This window comes from Streptopelia decaocto, assembly GCF_964273445.1.
Source record: "Streptopelia decaocto genome assembly, chromosome: 1".
Classification (NCBI taxonomy): Eukaryota; Metazoa; Chordata; class Aves; order Columbiformes; family Columbidae; genus Streptopelia; species Streptopelia decaocto.
In genome coordinates, this window is record NC_138663.1 from 100,511,032 (window position 1) to 100,535,863 (window position 24,832).

Consider the following 24,832-nt stretch of genomic DNA (forward strand, 5'->3'; position numbering starts at 1 on the left):
ACCCATATTATTATCTGAAGGAAAACCAGTGGGGAAAAAGGATGCCATACAGAATTATTCTTCAGGGACAACCGGTGGTGCCTAAGATGAAGGTGCTGCTTTATTCTGGAGAATATCTGCACAGCTGAATTTAGGCATCTACTCAAGTCCTCTGTCCCTCTGCAGGTACCTACATCTCTCAACTCATTATGTAGGGAGTGAAGACTCCCAAGTGCAGGTGCTGAGACCTCATCTGTTGGCTTCAGCCCTGGTAACCATATCCTGGTATCTGACTCGCCTCTGCCATCGCCTCCCTGGTGTTCACAGCCATAGTGTTTATAGTTGAAACTCTGGACCATTTAATAAACCAGAGCATGTACTGCAGTGATGGAGGAAACCGTAGGTGCTTTAACTTCACTGCAGGGTGCTAAGCACCAGTAGATGGATCCTGAGACAGTGATGTCTTACATAGCTTCACGTAAACCTGGGCGATGATAATCAGAACCACTAGTCAGATGTCTGAGATAGAGGAGTACCATCTCAATATCCCTTCAATTAAACTTTACCCTTCAGTGTAATAAGTCTTTCTTAATAAGCTTTGCTACTGATTTTGGAACCAGGTAGATACGTGCATGGTTAGAAAGTACAGCCAGGTGCTGTGTCTGATGCGGACTAATGGCAATGCAATGAAAATGCAAATAATGTAGAACCACATGCATCTTGATCAGATTTTAGCTTGCTCACAAGAAACAAAGCATGTGATGAAGTTAGCCTTCACATCACGCAGCAGTGTGTGCCTGATGAAGCTTGCATGACTGAAATGGCATAGAAGGCACAGAAGAAAATGAAACCCAGGGAAGAGAGCTGAGGGTCTGATTGTGCTTCTGCACAAAGAAGCATATGAGGTGTGTGGTACAATAATAGTGCGAGCTAGCATCTCCAGGTAAACTGTGTATTATGGCACCAATTAAATGAGGGGGAGAAAATCCCTGAGATCTACAGCATGCTGCAGTTTGTCCTTTACAAAGTAATGCTTCAAAAACCAAAACTACAGTTAGTCTGATCTGCAAAGAACGAATTGTTAGATTCTATAATAGCCATATTTTGCTGCCCAGTCTCTCTCTTTTCCCATCTTCCTGATTGTACCCATCTGTTGCCTTATTAAAAAATACATATAAAAACCTGAGTATTAAATAAAGGAAATAACACATTTGTTCTGTTTATAAAGTGCCTTTCACAATTAAATTTTAATTCATGGAAAAGTATTTTCTTCAAGCCTTGTTATACAAGCAATATTTTTTCTAACAGTTAGCAGCAGTTTAGACAGCAACCTGATGTAATCTTCAAAGGACTAAAAGAATGATGCAGGTTCATGACCTAATCTGAAGCAAGCTGTGTAAGGGGATTTGTTTGCAGAATGAATTACCCAAAACTAGAGGATTGGTTTCCAGTTTTAGTGTGTATCCCACTGATAGAAAGGGATTTTGGTATTGGATATCCCATCTAGTCAATTGCTGTGACTTTCTAGAGTGTGAAGGATAGCACGGGCATATATACTCTCTGGACTATGCAAAGGGCTATTTAAAAAAAAAAAAAAAAAAAAAAAAGATTAAAAAAGGCAGTGGAGACATAGCCAAAATATGATGAAACAGCCAAAAAAAATTATTCTGCAGCTCTTCTTCCTCCTCCACCACACCCATAACTCTTGAAGTGGAGGATGGTGGAGTCTAGAGATACCAGTGAAGGCTTTCAAAGCCATGACTGTCACCAGATGCTTATGAGAAGAATGCTTAGATGATGAGGGAAATCAGCACTGAAGAATGAATAATTGTATAGTGTTTTGGACAGGTAAAAAAAAAAAAAAAAAAAAAACATATATATATATATGCTTGGCTAAATTGCAAGATTTGGCCATACTGGGCCATAATTTCAATTTTGCTCCTAAAAACTGATTGCTCTCCTCTTCAAAGACTGATTTCTTCCATGAGATATCTTTCAATATCTAAGTTGTAATTTTATGGTGCATGTAAAATCTTACAGATGGTTGTATTCCCTGGGTAGTGCAGAAACCCACTACAGCTATGTCCACATTAGTAAACTAACCATGCCTGGGAGTATTCCTGAGCACTGAGGCCAGCTGGCACAGAAGGGCCGGTGTCTGTGCTAGCAAACTGTCCTGGCTGCCAAACAATCTGTACACTGGGAATTGTCTCTGGACTATTACAACCACCAAGCCATGCCCAGGAGTTATTCAGAGAGAACATCAGGGCCCCAAGCAAGAGTGTTAATTAAAACAGGCCAGAGGAATAACCTGTCAGTTTGCTAGCATAGGTGATCATGGTCCAGTGACCCAGACTGTTCCTGGACATGCTTGAATTTCCCAGTACGGAAGTGGCTGGACTGTGAACGTCAAGGTTACCAGGGCCTTGAACTCCAAAAGCTTTACCATGTCAATTTAGGATGCACGTTCAAGGGCCGTTTCCAAGAGCATGCTCTGCTCTATTACATCCAGCCATGCCCTTGAAGGAATTCTCATAGCTGTGAAGCAGAGGGACCTGGCTTTATTCCCAAAACCCAACAGTAGGTTTCTTTGCTCATCTTTGCTGATCTCTACCAGCCTCTTTCACACAGGGTAAGTTTGGCACTGTGCACTTTTGCTCTGCCTAGACAGCAAAATAATCTGCTGTAAAAGCTGTTTACCAAGATCTGTCCGTTATGGCTGCGTCTCTCAGAAGCAAGAAAGAATGTTTCTAGGCCATCTCCTGTCATCATCTCTGGATTTTGTATAATGCTTTGAGTTACTGTATTCCTCACATCAGTGGTTTAAGATCCATCATTAATTACCCTTCTGAATAATTCTTTTGAATTACCAGGTTGAGAGACTTGATTTCACAAACCAAACCCCCTAGTCAGTGCCAGGTGTCAATTCTGCCAACTGTAAGTGCTTATTCATTAGCAGGTCACTTCATTTGGGCCAGTTTCCCAATTGCATGAAATCCATTAACACAGGGGTATCAGACTCATTGTCACTACTGTAATGTAACTACTCCTACATTTATACAATCCTAAAACTACGCTTGCCCCTTTGGAGGCACCATGAGGCTGATGTGGCCCCTGGTGACAACGAGTTTAACAGCCCTGCATTAATGCAATGTGGTCAGCTATTAGGTGAGGTCTATTTGAATAACATGTTGCAGGTAGCAATGTTGTAGAATCAGTTGGACAGACAGACATCTCCCTCTGGGTACCCCTGAGGCATTTCCCACTGCTGACTTGCTGGGAAGCAGAAGCACTTTAAGAGTGTGTAAATTATGAGGAGTTTCATTCTCTTTATGCTTTTAACAATCTCGTTTAAAATAAAATCATAACCAGTCTAACCTGTTTGAGCCAGAAGTGTTAAACACAAATTAGCAATATTGCATATCAAAATAACAGTGATTATAAGACTTGCAGCTGAAGATTAGAAATACCAAGGGTCAACAACCATCTTGCAAACTTCTTTACCCAACTGCAGCTGTTTTAACCTCTCTGCTGACAGTTACAGAGTGAGGATGTTATATGTCACAAATAAAATTCTGCAAGCATTTGCCTACCTTGATTCATTACTATACCAGGACTGGAGAGCATGAAATAAAATTATTTCAGAACTAGCCTTCCTCAAACTTGGCAGTACTCTACTATAGTGCAGAACAGTATACCTATTACGCAAGTGTCCATGACTTGCATGTTGGAATGAGCTGCTTTATCATGCAGATCGAAATGCTTCTGTGGGCTAAGGAGATTAAATATCTTTCTGAATTGTGCTTGAACTATGGTCCTCTAATAAGACAGGGTTCACTGAATCATTCAACAGAAATCAGAATACTTTCCAGAGCAGAGAATACTTTTTTTTTTCCCCAGCAACAAAAGGGGAGACACACAAATACCCCTGCCACACACTGGTAGATTTATAAAGCCTCTCTGCAGGGACACATAATAGCTTATGTAGCCTTAGGAAGAAGAAAATGGAAAAACAAAATTAAAATACTGGAAAATAAGATTGCCCAAGCATCGCCAGAAAACCGACTAAATAAAACTGTTGAAAAACAAAACATAACCCTTTTAGAACTAGCAAATAGGATATTGTGTTTGATAGCCAAGTGCCTGACTATTTTATTCACAGGGTCCAGTAACAAACGGGATTATTACAACGAGGGCAGGACTGGCCCAGAGTCCTGTAGAGTAGAGAAGCCAGCACTGAAGGAATTTCCTACTTAGCATGTTAACCAATAACCCAAGCCTGTGAAAGACTTATGTTCTCATTATTGTAAATTATCACAACTAAAAATGTTCCTTAACTTCTGAGCCTCATTATTGACTTCATTAGTTTTCTAGCCAAATGTGCAAAATTGTATTCAGTTTTCCAGACCTCTGAAGGAATAAGGAATTATATTAGAGTCACAGCTCTGTATGGTGGCAAAAATTATCCTAATTTAAACTATTTCTTAATCACTAAAGTGAAAGATTTGTACAAAAAAATAAAGAATGGCTGTACAGCCATAACTTGTGGTTAGGCTGGAAAGCCCTGGCGAGCTGTCACATCTCAGCTTGACCCAAAGGGTTGAGAGAGATGATGACACGTTCCCCAGGTGTGTCATGGCCCAGCAGAGCTCAGCCACCAATACAGGCAGAGAGGTTTTTGCTTTTATGGTTGAGCTCTTGTTCATGTAAAAAATGTCTAAAATATTGGTAAAATAATACGCAAAGATCAATCAAGTTGGATACATGATTGGTCAATATTTGCACTCGAAGATGTGTGAAGTGTTTAAAATTTGACCAGTACTTTCAGTGTAAATAATTAAAATCTTTTATTAGTAGATCAGAAGAAAAATTAATTTGCTCTTGTGATGGATTTCCTTTTCAGTAAAACATGACTTGTCAAAGCAAAAATGGATCTCAGATCTTTAGTCTTTGAATAAAGACTTTTTCTTCTTGTTAGTGTATAGGAAAGGAAGTTTTAGTCATTACTTTTTTAAAAAAGGAAAAACTAACATATCAGGTACATCAACAATGACGTTTCATCTTGACTGCATGAATTCTTGAAATATAAGAGAGAACCTAATTCTCTTCCAGGATTCTGCTTACAGCATGTAAATGAAAGTTACCCTCTGAACAAAACAAGCAATCCAGGGTAGTTTGATTGTTTTGGTTGTTGTTGTTATTGATTGCTTTAAAAAAAGCAGGGGTGGAGGGAGGAGCATGAGACAAATCCCAGTAAACTAGAAGGCATAATATCTTCCACCCCATTGCAAATTGATTTCTGATCTCAGAGGCATTTTTCATTGGAAGAAAGACTTATACAAAGTGAAAATAAATATATTATTTACAACCAGATTATGATAAACTCTGCACTTCCTCCTCAAAACTTACTCTAGACAAACTCAGGGTTTCGGTCTGCAATAAAAACCTCTCCCTAGAAAATATTTGGTCTATAAAATAGATTAAAATCTTGATGTGGTCTCTGTCTTGATGGCTGTCTGTCACCAAGAAAAAATATTATGTCAGCAGGTTTTTTTGCCACCTTTTTGGACAATGTGAGCTAAGCAGCCAAGCTACAGACAGCACAGGACACTGTAAACAAGACAAAATGAATTTATATTACCTTTCTGTTTTTCTGATCTTCAGGTTCTGTGTCTTGATTTAAAGCTGAGAGGCTGTTTCACAAGCAGCAGCTGTCAGAGGTTATGTGCGCAGTGTGCTTCTGCAGCCCAGAAGGCCAGTTCTATCTTGGGTTGCATCAAAAGGAGCGTGGCCAGCAGGTCGAGGGAGGTGATTCTGCCCCTCTACTCTGATCTAGTGAGACCCCACCTGGAGTCCTGTGTCCAGCTCTAGAGCCCTCAGCACAGGAAAGACACGGACCTGTTGGAGAGGGGCCGGACGAGGCCACAAAAATTATCAGAGGGTTGGAACAGCTCTGCTGTGAGGACAGGGGTTGTTCAGCCTGGAGAAGAGAAGGCGCCAGGGAGACCTTTTTGCGGCCTTTCAGTGCTTAAAAGTGACCTATAAGAAAGGTGCGGACAGACAAAAGTAACAGGCCTAGCAGGGCCTGTTACAACAGGACATTTTTTTTAAAGTATAGGGAGTGCTGGAAGGGCAGAATTGGAAAGAAAAATCACATTTTAAAGGCTGTGACGTTCTCTCAATGAAAACAGAAATAGAGGTTTTTACATTGTTTGCTGGATTGGCACCAAAGGACTTTTCACCTCTGCACAATTGCTTTTATAGATCCGGAGACTCAACAGCCAGAATATGGAATCTCAATGAGAACAGCAACAGCGGCTCCACTCAACTAGTTTTGAGGCACTGCATAAGAGAAGGAGGACATGATGTCCCCAGCAATAAGGACGTGACTTCATTGGACTGGAATGTAAGCTAACTTCTAAGACTGTGCATGGTTTTTAACTGTCTAAATTTAATTCAGAGGCAATTACAGCTGCTGCTCCGTATCTTTTATATCTGAGGTGACCAGAAGCTCTGTCCTAACCTACTGACCTCTTATTTCAAATATTCATAATAGTCTGAACTTTCCCCTACATGCTATAATTTTCCAGGGCTGTTGCCATCTCCAAGCTTAATAATGATGTATTTATAACTCTATTTTGGGAACATGGATAAAAATAAACTTAGCTAACTTTAAGAATGAAGATTGAACAAGCAATCTATGTAGTAATGAAGCCTGATTAATAATATACTTGCATCTCATTGTTACTTTATTTGGGCCTGTAAGGAGATATAAGCACCAGCAAAGCTTTTTCTGAGGTTGGACTATCAAGAGCTCTCTCATTTGGATTATGATGTGCATAGCAAAACATGTTCACATCATTGTCTTTACGCTGGTAGGAGCATGTGTAGTCATTCTCTCTTTACCTACCCACCTTCTGGGTGGAACTGTCTTGTCTGATCCCTTTTTTTACTTTAATCCTGTAAAACCTTCTATCTCAGATAATGTTGTCCTGCACAGAGAAGACTGAAGCGAGCAGAGAGGACAGGGATTGTTGACAATCCCCAGTGTCTGGTTAGTGTCTTTGGGCAGTTTTAAGACTGCTTTATGTCTCCTTTGTGCCACCAAGCACTGTAAAAAGAACTTAAAAGACCTTGCAGGAACCTTAATTAATTTTGAGATCACTTGCATTCTGTCTGTTTTGCTGATATTAGTACGGACAGACTGATCACATCAGTGTTGTTTTTGTAGGAAAGCAGATTAAAAATTAAGTACCAGAAAGGATTCTCATCAGTTACATACAGTCTCAGCTGCTGGCCAGACACCAAGATTTGATTAATCTTTACTGCATTATTGTCCTTCAGGTGAGCTAGGTAATTCACGGAAGTGAAAGATAAGGTTACTGCACAAAGCAGCTTCCCCTACGTATTTTATATTTGACACAATGAAAGAAGTACAAAAAGCAGAGGTAGGTTAAAAAAGCAAATAAAGATAAAACCCAATAAATGTTCATTACATGTTTCCTGTGGATATCACAGTGAAGAAAAATAGTAGGGAAAAACTAAACTGAGGAGTAGGAAAAGAGTAATTGAAAGAAGAACGGTGCAGAACAGTTATGCAAGTTGTCTAAAACACAGCAGGCATCCTTTTGTATTTCCTGTAGCAGCTCCTTCCCTTTCCAAACTTCACTGGTCACTGATACTTCATTTGCATTGTACCAGTACTTAATGTAAGGAAATTTTCCTAATTTAAACACTTGAAGTGCTTCCAACTAACTTTGAGTTTTCCAGAGAATGTAAATTACCACCAACAAATGTTGATAAACTGTACATCTAGTCCCTGAGCTTTCCTTCCCTTTTCTCTTTTTGTTCTTACCAGTTTTGTTCTCATCAGTGGTCCAGATAAGTGTTTATCGCAGTAAAGTTGGCTTAGGTTTTGAGATTTATCTCCCTACATCATTGTATATTTGAATTAAATCTACAACTGCTCTGACTCACTGTTTCGGGAGGGTTGGAGTAGACATATGTTTTAAAGGATTATTTTATGCTTTTTCTTATTTTCTATTCATTATGATAGAAATTCCATCTGCCTTTATTGTTTATTTAGAACCACAGTATTAATACTATTTCACTGTGAAATTTTCACACTGATGATATTAAATTAGTTCTCTGTTTTTTGTGTTTTATAATAAAAAGAGTTATTTCTAGGGACGATATTTAGATCATGTCCTTTGGCACCAAGGGTATGATTCATTTCCCTTAGATTTAACCATCTAAACTAGTCATCTAGACTCCCTCTAAGTCAACATTACAATTACAGTTCCTGGGCTTTTTTTCTTCTGATTGGGACCCATGAATCTACCTTTTCTCAGGCTGTCCATCATCGTACTGTGCCTCTGAGCATCTGTGTTCAGACAAGTAGGAAGCGACTTTTTGGTGGCAGATGACATTCGAGGTGTTAACCATGAGTGTAGATGGCTTAGGTGTTTAGGTCCTTCCTTCAGGTATAGGTGCCTGAATTTCACTGCACTGGGATTTAGTCAGGATTTAGATGATCTGTTGATGTTTTATAGGCTCTTTATGTCTAAGAAGTAGTATCTGTTTGTTAGCTGGGAGAATCCCATAGAATTTGTTATATCTTGTTTTCTTTTTCTAATCTTTTTGATTAAATGAATTTTATCTGATGGTGTAGCCCAGTATTTAATAGTATGTTAGAGGGTTTTATTTCCTCTTTGCTGTCTGCAGTAATAACCTTTCATTTAAATCATAGTATAGTCTGTCCCAATGTGTGGACTCAGATTTCCCATAAATCACAATGAGAAAAGAAAAGCAAAGCAAAGGGAAATAAAAGAGAAGAAAAAGGCTTGGTTGAAACAGATTTCATCTGGTATTGACCTTTGCCATTTATATCTATCCCAACAGAGTGATGGAACACTATTGGCTACAGGCTCATATGATGGTTTTGCAAGAATATGGACAGAAGATGGTAAGTCAAACAACATTAATTATTCGTAAGCATTGAACAGCAGTGAACTGTAATTTAGCTAATTTGCAAACAAATTGTAATATTAACCTTTTCTTTTTTGCAGGTAACCTTGCAAGCACCTTAGGTCAACATAAAGGTCCAATATTTGCCCTGAAATGGAACAAAAAGGGGAATTATATTTTAAGTGCTGGTGTTGATAAAGTGAGTTTAAAAATACATTATTCTAGCATAAACATGCTGATTCAGTGAATTTGTGCCGCTGAAATCCGTAAGATTTTCTTCTCCTCTAGGCATCCTGGAGAGTTGACTTTTCTTTAATGTGCTTTAGTGCATGTTGATTACATTTTTGAGGCTGTGTAAATGTGTACTATTTTTATGTAAAAGATTTTACTTAAAAAAAACCAAAACAACTCAGTTTGCCCCCCATGTATAATTGGGTCTTAAATGTGTCTCAGTTAAGGAAAGATCTGCTTCCAGTACTTAGGTTTGGAGTTTGATCAACTAGCTATTTCCAAGAAGGAAGTGGTCTTAAAGATACTGCACCTTCTAGCTCATCTAGTTATTGAAACACTTTTATTTGAATAAAATATATATATGGCTTCCTAAGCAAATATGCAAAAAAATGGTAGTTCTGAACTCAAAATCAAGCAAAACATAGTAGTCACAACTGAGTGTGTATTAAAGATTAAAATGAACAGATGACTGTTGATGATTAGTGCAAATCCATTAAAACCGAAATGGGAAAGGGCACAGCATTTATCTTGCCTAACTTTCAGCATCTAAAAATTAGATGTATATGTCATCCTTGGCTTCCTTTCTAAAATTTGAAGAGAAAAATGGCACTTCCAAATGATGGGTTGCACTGTGTTACAGTGAGCTGACAGAGGGAGCCCAGGAAAACTAGCTCAGGCTTGTACCTCTCATTTGTAGGCCAGATGAATCTCTGTATTTTCACATACTTGTGAAAACAGAAGCTTAGGTTTTTTATTCCTTTTAATACTGGCTTATATTCAGCTGCACTTGTCTCCCAATGGTAGTTCCATTATTCCGGCAAACTTATGTTCCCAATAACAGCAGTCATTCTTTAGATGATCCATTATGAGCAAGGTGAGGCATCCTTAATTTATTTTCTGGAAGCATGTACTCCCAATTAATTGACAGTTCACTCAGAAGGTGGTATTGAACTCTACAGGGGAGTTGCTTACATGGGCTGTGGGTATGGATTAAACCTGTAGTAAGCAAATTGCACATAAGTCTGTCCCACCACAATGGCAAGACGTGATATATACTGAGCTGCCAGATAAACATTTCACTTGGTGGTTTAATTGTCAGAAATGTAGCATCACGTAGTTTTGGAATAGAATTCAACTGTGTCTTTGAAAAGAGGAAGACGTCTTCTTTGAAAAAGACAACTGAAACAGCTGGAACAAAACGCTTATTAAAAATGTGTATGTGTAGTACTGTCTTCTAGCATTATTCAGAGAGAATATTCCTGTTCTTAGTAGTTATATTACTTCCTCTGTAGGTGTGATACTTCTTTATCTACACGTAGATTATTATTCTGCAATATTTGGAAGTGATTTCTGTTTTTTCGGCTGTTTGGCACACAAGGCTCTCTGCAATCAATAATTTTATCAGTCCATCTTTTAGAATTGCTCCTCAGTGAGGGCGCTGCTCTCTGTTTGTTTTCTCTGAGTTGAACAGTCACTAATCTTTTTTTCCCCTCTTCCTTTGGATGCAGACGACAATAATTTGGGATGCTCACACAGGAGAAGCTAAACAGCAGTTTCCTTTCCATTCAGGTAATTTTTGCATAATTCCTGTTAGTAAAATGAAATGCCGTTTTTAATTTTGTCAATACAATTTATCCTTTAGTAAGATACTATCTGCCAGAGAGAAGTTCAAGTTTTTTGTGCTCGAACTGTCCTGAGTATCATGGCTTGTGAGTTTATTTTTTTCAGAAAGATGAGGTTCTGTGAGAATCAGCTTTCAAAGTCAGAGTGATTCAAGGAGAGAATTTATACAGCAGCTGTACATACCTAGCTGAATGATTCTGTCCTTATCTATGTGTACCAAGTGATGATTTATGAAGAGATTTTTTGATGGAGGTGTCTGGGATCTCTTCCACTCTTTTCTGCTTCTGTTGCAATGAAACTGACTTTAGACAGAAGCAGATGGATCTTTCATGCCACTTGCATTCACCACTGCAAGCATGAAGGTCCTCAGGAATTTCTTGGCTTTTAATTTTGACTTGAAGTTCTTTAGTATCTGCTTTCTCTAATTACCAGAATTCAGTTGTCAGCCATGAGCTTCAAAACCTTGATGAACCAAAACCTTATTTGTATGGTCATTTGTAGAGCTGGTCTGCTCCAGGAAGACAGGAGATGTCACAGATACTAAGTAATCAGTGATGTAGTCTTAAGTTCACTTGAGACCAGACTTGTAAGATGATGACTGAATTTGTGATCCAAACTGGATAAGTTGTCATAGTGAAGATTTTTGAAGTGGCATAGCCAAACTGAGTATAAAACTACCAAAACATTCCAGATTCTGATGCTAGAAATGTTCATCTTCCTGTGTCTTCACTCTATTTTTAAATACAGCAGGCTTTCACAAGGTGCTCATTGGTGTTTAAAACCACGTTTTACTACTGATTTTGAAACATAACATTAACAGGCTTTTCAGCTCAGTTTCTAGTTGTTCTCATTCTTGCATTTTCACTGATGTTAATATCATGCAGTAGCAATTGAAATAGTTATTCAACAGAACACAAAAAGTACGTCCATGCACACAGCAGATCCATACTCTGCATTTTTGTCACTCATCTCACTTATTAATGCAGCTGTCAGTTTGGAGGTATCAGTGTCTGCTGACAGATTTTCTCATTGTGGCGTGCATGTATTTATCATAACTGTTTCATCAAGGCAAACTTTGTACTGTATAGTGATGTAGTTAATGAGACTCTTAAGCCTTGTGACCCCCAGCTATTGATGTAAGTAGTTGCAGATACAGAACTTGGTTAGCCCTTCAGAGTCACGTTCACTGACATGTATCTGTCTTAGCAGTGATGAGAATCAAGGACGTATCACTCCATTCCCGTCTTATCAAGTTGAAACTTAACTACGTCTCCCAATGCAATATGCCCATGTCCATCTGCATTAATACATTTTTTTTTTTTAATTCTTATTACATATGCTGTTTGGACCATAAGGCACAAATGAAGTGGAGATGTGGAAAGGCTTTTATTTTTAGTAGTAGTAGTAGTAGCAGTAGTAGTAGTAGTAGTATTTCAAATGTATTTTCAAAGTGAAGTAAAGCAGTTAGTCATTAAGGAAATTATCTATAGGCCAAAAGTGTATGTCCTACAAACAAACCCTGAAAATCAGCTGGAGTCTTTGTCCCCACATGAGTCTAAAGCCACAAAGACCTCACCTTGTCCTCTTTGCATCACTTCTTCACCAGAACAAACTAACAACAAAGTCCTTTCCATATCTGAAATCTGAAAACCTTGTCTACGCAAGAATTAAAGGTGGCATTTTAACAATTAAAAGTCTAGTCTAGACAGCGTACAGTTTCTTTAACACATACTTGTGTGGGATACTTACTTGCATACTTCTTTGAAATCTGAAGACAGTTGGCCTGGGAATAACATATTTTTTTTACTCTCAGCTGCTTTCCAGTAGCTTGTTTAGTTTACACTCATATGGACAAAACTATCCTCTTAAAATACATAATGAAGACTCCTTTGTCTAGGTCTTGAAGACCTCTTTATCATTGATGTTCCCATGTAACTTTAAGGTTTTATGGTTGAAATATGTAAGTATGTAGATAAGTAGCTTCTAGGGTTTCATTATTCTTTGCAAAACTATGAGTCATCATAGGGCATTGGATCAAACTGTGCATTCACAAAGCTTATTTCTTTAAAGTGGAGTGAAATAATCCAATCTTTGTGTCTGCTGATAGATGTGGACTGATCTCTATGCATGCAGGAACAAATTGGTTAAGTGAAACCATAAGAGGTGTTTGTATGACCCAGCTTCTAAGTGCTCTGAGTCGCTCCCTGCAGACACTTAACTGTATCCTCTTCTGAGCTTCTAATTCTGAATCACACCTAAATCAGTTCAGAAAAAAGCTTAAATTATAATTATTGTAACACTTTTATTGTGTTTTATTTTAGCTGCTTTTATTAAATGACATTCTGATTGTTTTTATGCAGTTGGCTGGTGTCCTGTGTTTTTGATGACACTTTGGCGATTAGATTACTTGCATCGAAAACCACGTTTGGTTGGTTTTTCCAGACCATTTTATTTAGTTACTTATCCAGTAAGCATATGATTAAATACACCAATAAATGAATCGGTATTAATTATCAACACTCAGTGATTCAAATTATGCTGCAATGCAAATCTGTTGCTTTAGGTGCCAATAGCTCTCAGAAGATTACTTTTCAACTCATACATATCATACTAGATATTAACCCTGAAGGCGTATTGCTGTTAATGGAGACAGATTTTTGTTTGCTCTGAAAGAGTAATACAAAGCTTTCAACATAAAAATAAGACAATCAGTTAAAGCAAAAAAATCCTTTACTGTTTCCTGATCCCCATTCATGTTCATTGCAAAACTCAGAATTAACCTGCATTTCCTTTCTGTTTCTGCAATGTAGAAATTCCTTACCTGTCACACAGGTTTATTGAACGTTTTCATTAATATTCTAAAAAAAAGCCTGTATATAGACAGTTTCAGCCCTCCATTCTCATTTAGAGAGCTACCTGATGATTTGGAAGGTGACATGGATCAATCTCATTTTGCAGTTCCTAAAAAATTATAACAGGAAAAAATGTACTTAATGTAGTAAGCTTGGCAGAACACAAATCTTTTCACCTCTGTATTACAACGGTATTTTTATGAACGTATTTGAATAAGGCAATTTTTGTTTAATGATAAACTTGCATTGTTGCCAGAAAGAGATTAAACTTTGTTTCCTATATGATTTTCTCGTTCTGAAACACATACTTCTCACAGGAGTGTGCTGAGAGCGGAGATTTCTATATTTTAGCAAGTCTTATGTCATCCTCTGGAGGGCAGCTAAGCTCTTTTCTGAGCAAAAAAACAAGCAGCAGTCATAGAAATACAAGCAAGCTGTATGTCAGGAGTTCCCTCATACTCCTGTGCATGCTTTTAGTGGGCAGTGTAAAAGTTTTGTTCTTGTTTTTTCCAGACTTTTTGCAAAGCGTGTGTGTTGCACACAGGCACCAGTTACATGTCCATGTGCTGTCTGTGTGCAAAGTTTCATTAGTTCAGTCCTAATTAATGCCAAACCCTCTACAGAAACTCATCCTCTTGTTTCAGATCTACTTGATCAATGGCTCTCTCTTAAATCAATCGCCACCCAAATTAAACTGAACGTAGGTATTACTAATCCCCGTGTCTGCACAGAACGGTGCATTTTTATCAGTGCCTGCATAAAGCTGGGGCAAAGGGCAATGGCCGCCTGCTGCTTCTCCCTCCCATGTTGTGTCTGGCATTCACAGCAACATTTTTCTAACCCAGCTGAAATAATCTGTTTTTTCTGAGCTAGTTTTCTTCCAGGTTCTTGGCTGAGCTGGCTTACAGAGGAACAAATGGTAGAGATGGCCCAAGAGATGCGGGGAGGGTGGAGACAGATTGATTTGCCCCCCTCTTACGTAACTTAACCCAGAAAATGCACATAAATAGACACCATTCAGAGCATCTGCTGCAAGAGAAAAAATAATTTGTGCCCTTCAGACAGCCCCTGTCATCCCTGTGACTGGTAGTAGGCTAAGAAGTAGCTTTTAGTCTGTTTGATCCAGATGGGTGACAGGAGGAAAAAGGTTTGGGATAGCTGTTTCTGTGCCTCATTCCCTGATGTTCCTTCCATCGTTTGTTCTTCACAGCTCCTGCTCTGGATGTGGACTGGCAGAACAACACTACTTTTGCCTCCTGCAGCACTGACATGTGCATTCATGTATGCAGACTTGGCTGTGATCGTCCCGTTAAAACCTTTCAAGGACACACAGTAAGTTTAAGATGTCCAAAATGTTAGTGGTAAGTCACCGCAGCACGGTGCGATGATGGCAGATGGTGTTTGCAGAGTGTGTTCTAGCACCAGAGGTGTTATATAGCATTGCTTCCCGGAAAACAGGTCCTTCAGGAGTGACTCACTGCCTGTGAGAAGGGATAAACTGTTCTAAATCACCGTACAACACCAAACCTGCAGCTGAGACAGTGAGACTGTTTATGTGTAGCATGAGCTGCAGACTAAGGGCACATTAATAAATAAGATTTTATTTTCCACTGGGTTAATTTCCTTTAGTAAATGAGAATTCTGAATAAGGAGAGAACAATTCACCTCCAGCCATGGTTCAGTTTTAGAATCAATTTAATCTAATAAGATCCCTGTAAGAAGTATTGCCCCACCTCTTTTCCTGATAGTAGTTAATGACCATCAAAGGCCAGTTTTTCTAGCTTTTGTTCATGAGAAAACTGCTATCGTATACCAACCTGTAATTTAGATGCTAACTTCAAGAACTTGCTGTCTCCCCATGGAGGAAAATCTTTATCTAGTCTATGGTTAAACTGATATTAAACTGATATTCGTGACATTCCTACCAACAGACTGGTGCTTTTTGTGATTATATGAAATGCATCATTTTGCACATGATCCAAATTTTTACTTCAAATATCTGTACAGTTCTTTTTAATTCTGACCGAAACATGTAAAATGGATAAAGCAAAATTTAAATATATTCCAGGATTATTTTCACTGAGACCATGAGCTAAATTATGATTTTTAAAAAATAATCTTTCCTTTTTTATGAAAAGCTTTTTTTTCCCCCATATCTATGACTCTCAAAAAAGCACAGAAGACTTACTGATAACCACAGGGATATAGTAGGCTTAGTTAATTACAGGAGGATTGATGGACAAAGCATTTTAAACTATTCAATATTCGTCCTGGATTTCATGTACACCTACACCTTTGTTAAGAGAGACCAGCATTATTATAGACCTGCAATCCTAAGAATTATAAACTCCACAAAACTTTACACGCCACCCGTATTTTCTATTGAATCTGAAATCTACAGAATACTAACCTAAGAAATATCTCAATTTAAAAAATAAGTTAATGCTGTATCATCAGTGTGTCTGGTTTAAAGGTTTACTTAAATCCTAGCACATGAAGAAAGAGTATGAGAGACTTTGTGCCAGAACACTTACCAGAGCACTGATTGTGTGTATTGTTCACAAACACAAAATGGTTACCATTCCTAAATGATACTTGAACAGCGTGTTACAGGAGCGGCGCTGCTTTTGTTCACCCATAAAGCAACCAGGGCTGTAATTTGTGGTTGAACTTGTTGCATGCATAAACCCTGAGTGCCCTCTGCTGGGAGCCCAGTACAGTGCACGTACCCAAAATATTTACTTAAACTCACTCTTAATTTCAGAACGAGGTTAATGCAATCAAATGGGACCCATCCGGCATGCTACTAGCATCTTGCTCCGATGATATGACATTAAAGGTAATATAATTTCTATTCCTGCTGTTGAAAAAGTAAAGTTAAAAATTATGTCTATTTTTTAATCTTCTCCAGAATGATGGTACTGTATCACTTAAAACTCTGCATGAACAATAGTTTCATTTTGTCTCATATTTATTTCTTAAAGCAAATCTGAAAGAATTTAGAGAAGCAGAGAAAGAGAAGAAGCCACTGGGAAAATTGAGATGTCCTGTCCACATAAGAGTTAAGTGACTGATATGTCACAGAATAGGCATAGTTAAATATACGCATATATATACAATGCTTGCCTGTCAACAGAAGCACAATCGTTGTACTAAGAAGCAGTCTGTTGGTTGCATTTTGAAAAGAATATAAAAATAAAGAGTTTTCTTTCTCTTTGGAGTATTTTTTCTTAAAATATTTTCATTGGAGCTGTTTGATTCTTAATTTTTTTTAATAGCCTTAGACTAAGCAATGGGACACGACATATGTATTCAGAGCCCACCAAAAACCTGAATTACTCCCTGAAGATGCCTGTCTGAAATGGAGAGAGCAGCAAAACTCGTAGATAATATCTAAGGGGACGTCAGTGTTACAGATGTTTGCTCCTCATAAATAGCACAAGTTCTGCACAGGTCCACTCTGTCTTTGCCACAAAACCACTTGGGTTTTCAGCCCTCTGGATTCTAGAGGTATTATTCTGAACTGTTCACAGATCTGAAGATTTATAGAAAATAGGGCTAGGAGAGGCTGAAAGAGAGCGCCTTGCCTGTTATGCTGCCACCAGGCAATATTATGGTAACCAGTATTGCTCTGCTTAAACATCCCGGTGCAGTGGTAGCACAGGTTTTTAGTGTGCAGTGGCATGCTGTGTTTTAAAAACCACCGTGACTCAGTGTTGTTGGTGCCAGTTCAAATTTCTGGCCACTGAATTTAAGGGTTTGCTCTCCTCAGCCTTGCTTGTTTTTAAAATTTTTCAGTGGTGGAGACTGCAAATGCTTTTCAGGCAATTATTATTATTCTTTCTCCTTTGGAAATCAGTCCTCTCTGGCTTCTTTTTTTTTTTCTCCTTTTTTTTGGAGTTCTTGGTATTTTGCTACAACTTGGAACGTGTTGCCTGTTAGCTGTAGAACATGGCTAAGCTTTGTGTAACCTTTCCAAAAGCAGACTCAGGTATGCTGCCGAAAATGCAGCACAAAAGCGCATCTTTTCCCTTATAGTGCAGAATAACAAGTGAGTTAAATCATTACTACATTTTTGGTATCTCTCTGAAACTGACTGACCCAATTTGAGTTATTTTCCCTGCTGTGAATTAGCTTCATCTTGTTTCTCAGCTGCAGAAAAGATCTACTAAATTACTTGTCATCTGTGCTGAACATATTCTTTATCTCACGCTGAAGTGTTTGGCCATGTAACAGTGTAGAAATAGCTGATCTTGTTCCATTGTCTTTGCTGTTAAAAGCATCAGGAAAACAAAGAGTTTGGAGGGAAAGGAAAATTTGATGTGGTTCTTGACTGGTGTAAGATAAGGTTCCAAGCAGTTATTGAATCTTTATTTTCATTTTTTTGAAGATGTTTGCTGTTGCAATGTGTGACTTAAACTTCAAGTTAGACTTCTCTAAATAGAGTAACTTAAAGCTTCTGTATGAAAATGCAGATGCAGGCTATGGGCAGTACAGCAACAGCAACAATTTAGTTCTTCTTATCTATTGAATAAATGCTATTAAATGTGTGGCTCTTTCCCCTAATGGGGTTATTCTCACATGTGTCCATTGTAGGTGCCAAACTGCTACATTAATAAATTTGGTATGTTTATGTATATGTATGCATGTCAAGATCGTAAAGAAACAAATGGTAAGAAAAATATGGAATAGAAATAATCTAGATTAGAAGAGGTGAGTAACGTAGCAATTTCTCCCCTTCGTTATTACTCTGACTTAGATTTGGAGTATGAAGCAAGATACCTGTGTACATGATCTTCAGGCTCACAGCAAAGAGATTTATACTATCAAATGGAGTCCTACAGGACCAGGCACCAGCAACCCAAACTCCAACATCATGTTAGCAAGGTAAAAATATACCTCTTGCTTACCAAGAAAAGGATTCTCTTTCTGACATATAATTCACCTTGCTGTCAGTCTTCCTGCAGACAATTCCAGTAAAAAGTACTTGGGTTTGTAAATCAGGGGGATGGAAACAAAAGGAAATGAATCATATTTGAAAAAGGAAGTAGAAAAAGAAAGGAAGTTGAGTTATGTGATATTTACGTTTTCAGCTGCCTTAAGAAAATAACTGTATATTTGGCATTGCAACTTCACATCCAGCATCTGGTTCTTATGAAGGAAAGTACTTAATGAGGCAGATGGCAGCCAGTGGGAATGTGTTCCAGCCAGGGCCGTGCAGCTCACCTGGGCAGATATTGACAGTTCTTATAGCCTTGTTAACTAACAGAGAAAAGCTTGGATAGTCTTTAAAATTCCATTTGAAGATCTCTTCAGAATTCTTCTTTGAGTTTACAAAATATGTTTAATTGTAGAATGCCAATTGATGTTACTACCGTGGGATTATCAAATAAGTTCACGATGTATTCAGTTTGTGGGAGGAGTTGTATCAAAGCTGGTTTATTTATTTTACTCCTTAATCTGGAAGTAGACAGGGAAGAAGAACTTCGTTTTCTTGGAATTATGATTTTAATATTATTTTTAATACCAATTATTTCTCTTGCCTAAGCCCACAGTTTGGGACTTAGATGGATTGTAGCAAAAAAACCAGCCCTGAAACAAAGTGAAAAGAACCACAGTTCTAGAGAATTACAGAATACTAATTCACTAAATAATGCAAAACCATTAGGAGTAAGATTTCTCTGGAACCCTTCACCCTGTTAATGACAATATACATTTTACTTTCCTGAATAATATCAGGTAGAATCTCAAAAAGCAGGAGCCTGGCCCTTTTAAGGCTAGTGATCTGATCCTTTATACAGCACCCTGAGATAAACTCAAAGGTTCCACATACAAGAATTTGGTTCTGTAGAAATAGTTCTTGTCAAGGCTGTGGTGAATGTTAGCTTTTCTGTTTGAAACTTTATCTCTTGCTTAGCTGAGGAAAAACCCCTGTGTTATTATCTTAAAACGCTTATGGTATCCAGCTACAAACTGATTGACACTCACATTAAGGCCTGCTTGTGTTTGAATGCTTCTTGCAGCGCTTCGTTTGATTCCACTGTTCGGCTGTGGGACGTTGACCGAGGCGTCTGCATCCACACGTTAACAAAACATCAAGAGCCTGTCTACAGCGTAGCTTTTAGTCCCGACGGAAAATATCTAGCCAGTGGGTCCTTTGACAAATGTGTCCATATATGGAATACTCAGGTACTGTTTTGCTTCATGTGAAGCACATCTGGTTCGGGTGACACATTAATAGCAAAAGCTTAAATGGAAAATCTGTGTACCTCTGTATCATAAGACCTGCCAGCCAAGGTGAACCCGATTGTGTTGGCTGATACAAATCCCAGCAGAACAGTTGAGTCACTCAGGTGGGGTGAGGTGACTGTCCTGAACATTTCTGCTTGGGCTTCTTTGTATGCTAAAACACCAAGCATACCTGAAAATAGGTACGTCGTGTTGTACCATCAGCTTTGTGAAGCAAAGGTGCAGATTGATTCTTAGAAATAAGTGATACTTTTATTTAGTAACAAACTGAGTCCAGTGATAAGTCCGATGCACCTGGCTTTTAGTTTGTGATGAGGGGATGATAGAGGGTGTACAGGCTGAGGACTGGGGATATTCTGGAGAAAAGTGGGACATCATAGCTCCACAGATTTCATTCTGGATACTGATGCCTCACAGCCTGCCTTAACAACGTATTTTAGAGAAGACCACCTCAGCCTAACTCCCCAGGCCTTTACTGTTACGGAGTTGACAAAACCAGATGTCTGTGAGTCTTTGCTTTCTGGAGAAGCCTGTTCCTCTTCATATCAAAGACTGGTTTCCTCACTTCAGGACCTTATGGAGATGACCATAGCTGGGTGATCTGAATAGATCCCCCCCACACCACTCTTTTCTTTTTAATGTAGTGCCACATGACAGAGAAGAAGGGGAACTTCTGTGTCAAATGTTTGCATGCTGTTTTGCTTTGCAGAGTGGAACTCTAGTACATAGCTACCGAGGCACCGGGGGCATCTTTGAAGTCTGCTGGAATGCTAGAGGAGACAAAGTGGGAGCAAGCGCATCAGATGGATCGGTAAGGAGCTTTACACATGGTAAATGTTGGGTGGAGGTGACTCTTTTGGAGTGTGTCAGCAAACAACATGCATGCCATGCTGCCTTCTCTGGACAGAGCTGAAGGCACAGGCAGCTCGAGACAGAAACAAGTACTTCTGTTTATTAAAAACACTCCTGCTTTGGAAGGTTTTGAATACTAGGCGGTGCTGTTCCTTTTGAAATGAAGAATGCTTGTGGAATAGGTGAATATTACTGAAGATGGGAATGACTTTTAAATACCTATTTGATACGAACAACAGTAGTTGTTTGTTAGTAGTTATTTATCTCATCTGTCAGTTTTTAATGAAGATCAGGTCACCACAGTTAACTCTCTAATACACAGTTGTCCTGGGCCTTTCTGAGTTCTACCCCACATAAGTTGTTTACCCTTTAATAGTTCCTAAAAGAGGAAGTTTTCAGCTTGATGCCCAAAGATTTCATTGCATGGTAAAGCAGAAATATTACTCTAGAGATACTGATCGTTCATTACTATTTTTGCTGTTAATCTTTTTAAAAATTTCAGTTTTATTACGATCAGCTTGTGAAGGACACACAGATGTTACAACACATTCTACAGCTTTTTAAAATAGCTCCTCTACATGGCTGGCTGGCATAAGTACTTTAGAGCAGTATTTTCAACTGGTTTTAACAAAGGGAATGCTGATGACATGATTCAGTTGCTTGAGTTTAGTTGTGCCATTTGAGATGGTGTCAAGCTGCTCCAAGGGGGAGCATGTCCTCTCTAGGTCCTCTGTCACATACCTGCCAGGCCTGTGCGTCTCTGTTGGATGTATTTCAGAAATGGAAGTGGCCACTGTGTTCAGGCAAATTAACAGAGCCCCTAGTTGTATCTGGGATGTGCCACCAGGATGGTTGTAACCCAATGAAAGCTCAGCTAAATGTTAAATGTGTGGTTTTCACTTGGGTTTTCTCCCATGTCGGGTTGTTCCCTTGCTTGTGTATGCGTAACCAGGTACTTGAGACAGGCTGGGAAGTGTAACATACAGCTGGCTGATCAGCCTCTGCGCTTCCTCATCACCTTCACCAAGGGAGTGTCAGGAAGATGTGCCAGAGGAGGTTTAGGTTGGCCATCAGGAAAAGGTTCTTCCCCCAGAGGGTGGTGGAGCACTGGAACAGGCTCCCCAGGGAGGTGTCACGACCCCAAGCCTGGCAGTGTTCAAGAAGAGACTGGACAAGGCCCTCAGACACACGGTGTGAACTGTGGGGTTGTCATGTACAGGGACAGGAGTTGGACTCGATGATCCTTGTGGGTCCCTTCCAACTCAGGACATTCTATGATTCTATGAAACGCTTCTTAATGCTGAGTCTTTTCTTTCCAGGTTTGTGTTCTAGACCTGCGGAAGTAAAAGTGAAATGTTTTAGAAGAAATTTCAAATGGACCAGCAGTGAATGTGTGGGGAGAAGCACTCTTCAAAACTATTCTTAACAGCTCCAGAACTGTACGAACTTGAACAATGTTAGAGTGTACCGTGAAAACAACTCTCCCTGGCCACAGGTGTCTAGTATTTTGTCCGTAACCTTCATCAAGGAGTAAAAACACGGTCACTTCAGAGGGGGAGGGAGTGGTTGCCACCTGGAACATTCAGCCTTGGAAGCATGAAGCCACCAGCTAGGCATTGCACTGTTTGGTTTGCGTCTGAGAACTTGCTCTGATGGCTGGGAAAAAAAAAAAAAAAGAAAAAAAAAAAAAAAAGCTGTGCCAAAAAAAAAAATTAAAAACAAAAAAAGAGGAAAAAAAAAGAAAAATGCTGTGATAAACCAAAAGGGAAAAAAAATCCTCCTCCATGTGGTGTTGTATTTTTTCCTTCCAATTTGGACACTACAGTTGCTCTCCCAAAGGACGTTCAAAGACCAGTTTGTACTGATGAAATGCTCAACTTTGTAATCACAACACTTTCTATTTTCTAGACTACTTTTTTTGTTCAGTGGTTTTTCTATCAGCTGGAATATTACAGCCTGGAAGATCCCAGGCTTAGGATGAAACCTTTGTTTTCCTTTTATTTCTCCCTTCCACTCCCAACTTCTCCTTCCTTTTTTTTCCTCCTCTTTCTTCTTGCCCCTTTTTGTTTTCTTTTTTCCCTGTATGCCCATAGTAGATGCAGCCAGGTGGACATGACAATGAAAATTTTTGACAGACTGCTTCTCCTCTCTTCTCTCTCTTCTTTTTCCTTTCTTTCTCTCCTTTTAAAAGAAAAGAAAATCCTCCATGGTTCAGATCTTAGCGTCTCAAGGGCACTTTCAGCAAATTGTGTAATAAGTGCTTTATATAAGAATGCAGTGCTGGGGAAGATTTTTACAGGAGAAAGATGACTTTTAACAGAAAGAACCCAGTGTATTTTTGGAAAAAAAATATTTTTTATGTTAAACAGTTTTAAAAGCCTAAAATGGCCACCAAATGTAGACCAGGTGTGTAATTCAAGCAAAAAGAGTGACACAGAGTCCAAGGAACATGAAAGGTGCAGTATCCTTTTTCTCTTCTCTCTCAAAGTGCTGTAAGAAGAAAATGCCATTTGATACAATCAGTGCCAGTCCTTTCCTTAGAGTCCTCTTCCAGCAGCCAGCCACTTGCGTAGTCTCACTTCATTCTTGTGGCTGTTTGGTGATGTACACTTATTAAAATGGATTCGTAAGTTTGAGACTATAAACATAGCATTCATTTTCTTGAGGCCATATTTTCATTTATCCTTAGGAACCAGGAGAAAATGATTACGTATCTTCTTTCCTCTAGCAGTAGTTTGAACGTCAAACAGGACATGGGTTTGGCTGCCTGTGGCCCTGCTGAGCAGTGCTGTCCTCCGCTGTTCATCCCACTCAGCTCTTTCTCTTCCAGTAAGTCACTGGGATTTTACCACTGACTTAATGGGACCAGTTGGACCAAGATTTATTGACTGCATCTGTCACATTGTTGAAGAGCAGACTTTGCCAAGCTCCTGTCCATCCATGGTTGGCACACACCTGGAAGCCGGCTCTTCCATGGCATCGGGCGGCACGTGGTGCTGCCGTTGCCCTCAGCCTACTAGTCCTGCCTGCTACAAGGAAAGTTCTGGATCTGCACTTGGAGGCTTCACTGTCAGCCCAGGCAGGTTTAGCCATGAGGGTGTCCTCAGTGCAGTGCTCAGAAGACAACATAGAACTCTCCGTTAGGTGAGGACTGATAAAAGACATATAAATTATATCTCAACATATATACTGCTATGAAGTTCCAGTGGGTGAAGCGATCAGAATGACAATAAAGACGGGAAGCACCACCTATCCACTTTGGACATGATTTCCTCTGCAAGCAAGACACCTGCAGGGATGCCTCCTGATGACGACATTGAGAGCAAATGATGGATGCAAAGAAGGATGCATGGGCAGAGTTTACTGAAGCTGCTGTAAACTGTGGGGGAACCTTGGGGTGGTGGCAGCCGTTATTTAGACAAATCCTTAGAACTGGCTGAATCAAACAAGTGTCCTCTCTGGCCCACAGGCTAGAGAAAGAAAAACAAGCAGAGAACTCCCTTGACATCGTGTGGTACCTTCCTGACCAAAGTCTCTGTTTCTGTAATGCAAGATCTTCCCTTTGGTTTGACCACAGCTGCTAAAGGGATTTGATCTGAGCAAAACCAAAACCAGAGCCCTAGCGCTGAACTGATGGTGCAAGACCCACCAATCATCATGGCATCATTATGGAATCTGTAGCTCATTTATTCTCCTGTGTTTTCCTCTCTTTACGCTTGCATCTGCACAGTGTCTTAATCCTTCCAGTGGAACTAACCGCTGCCAGCTTCAGCTGCATTTCTTAAAGATACACATTTGAAAACAAGAACTCAAGAAGGAAAATAAATAATTCCTAAAAAAGTTACTCAGTCCTGAGGTGAAAACAGTTATGAGGGATTTTGTTTATTACAGAGAGTTAGGCTCGTTCATAATTTATATCAAAGAATTGGACACTGGAAAGTATCAAGGTTTATTTTTGGTGTTAAATGCATTTATGTGTTGGTTTTAGTTTTCTGCTCCAAGAGCATGGGCTGTAGATGATTACCTGGCAGTTTTGCACTGTTTTATAATAACCACGTGTACCTACTCATTTAAGGTAC

General features: G+C 39.2%; 1 protein-coding gene across 5 annotated transcripts in view; it reads left to right on the plus strand.

Moving 5' to 3' along the window:
* TBL1X (transducin beta like 1 X-linked) overlaps positions 1–22,499 on the plus strand; it is a 199,214-nt gene extending 176,715 nt beyond the window's left edge. For all 5 annotated transcript variants that reach the window (XM_082047627.1, XM_082047623.1, XM_082047625.1 and 2 more), the window contains 10 exons: positions 6,244–6,385; positions 8,881–8,944; positions 9,048–9,145; positions 10,686–10,746; positions 14,863–14,984; positions 16,417–16,491; positions 18,412–18,539; positions 19,676–19,841; positions 20,611–20,712; positions 22,073–22,499. In XM_082047627.1, the coding sequence (XP_081903753.1) occupies positions 6,244–6,385; positions 8,881–8,944; positions 9,048–9,145; positions 10,686–10,746; positions 14,863–14,984; positions 16,417–16,491; positions 18,412–18,539; positions 19,676–19,841; positions 20,611–20,712; positions 22,073–22,099 (985 nt within the window). In that variant the 3' untranslated portion in view covers positions 22,100–22,499. The remainder of the gene's footprint in view (positions 1–6,243; positions 6,386–8,880; positions 8,945–9,047; positions 9,146–10,685; positions 10,747–14,862; positions 14,985–16,416; positions 16,492–18,411; positions 18,540–19,675; positions 19,842–20,610; positions 20,713–22,072) is intronic.
* The last annotated feature ends 2,333 nt before the right edge of the window (positions 22,500–24,832 follow it).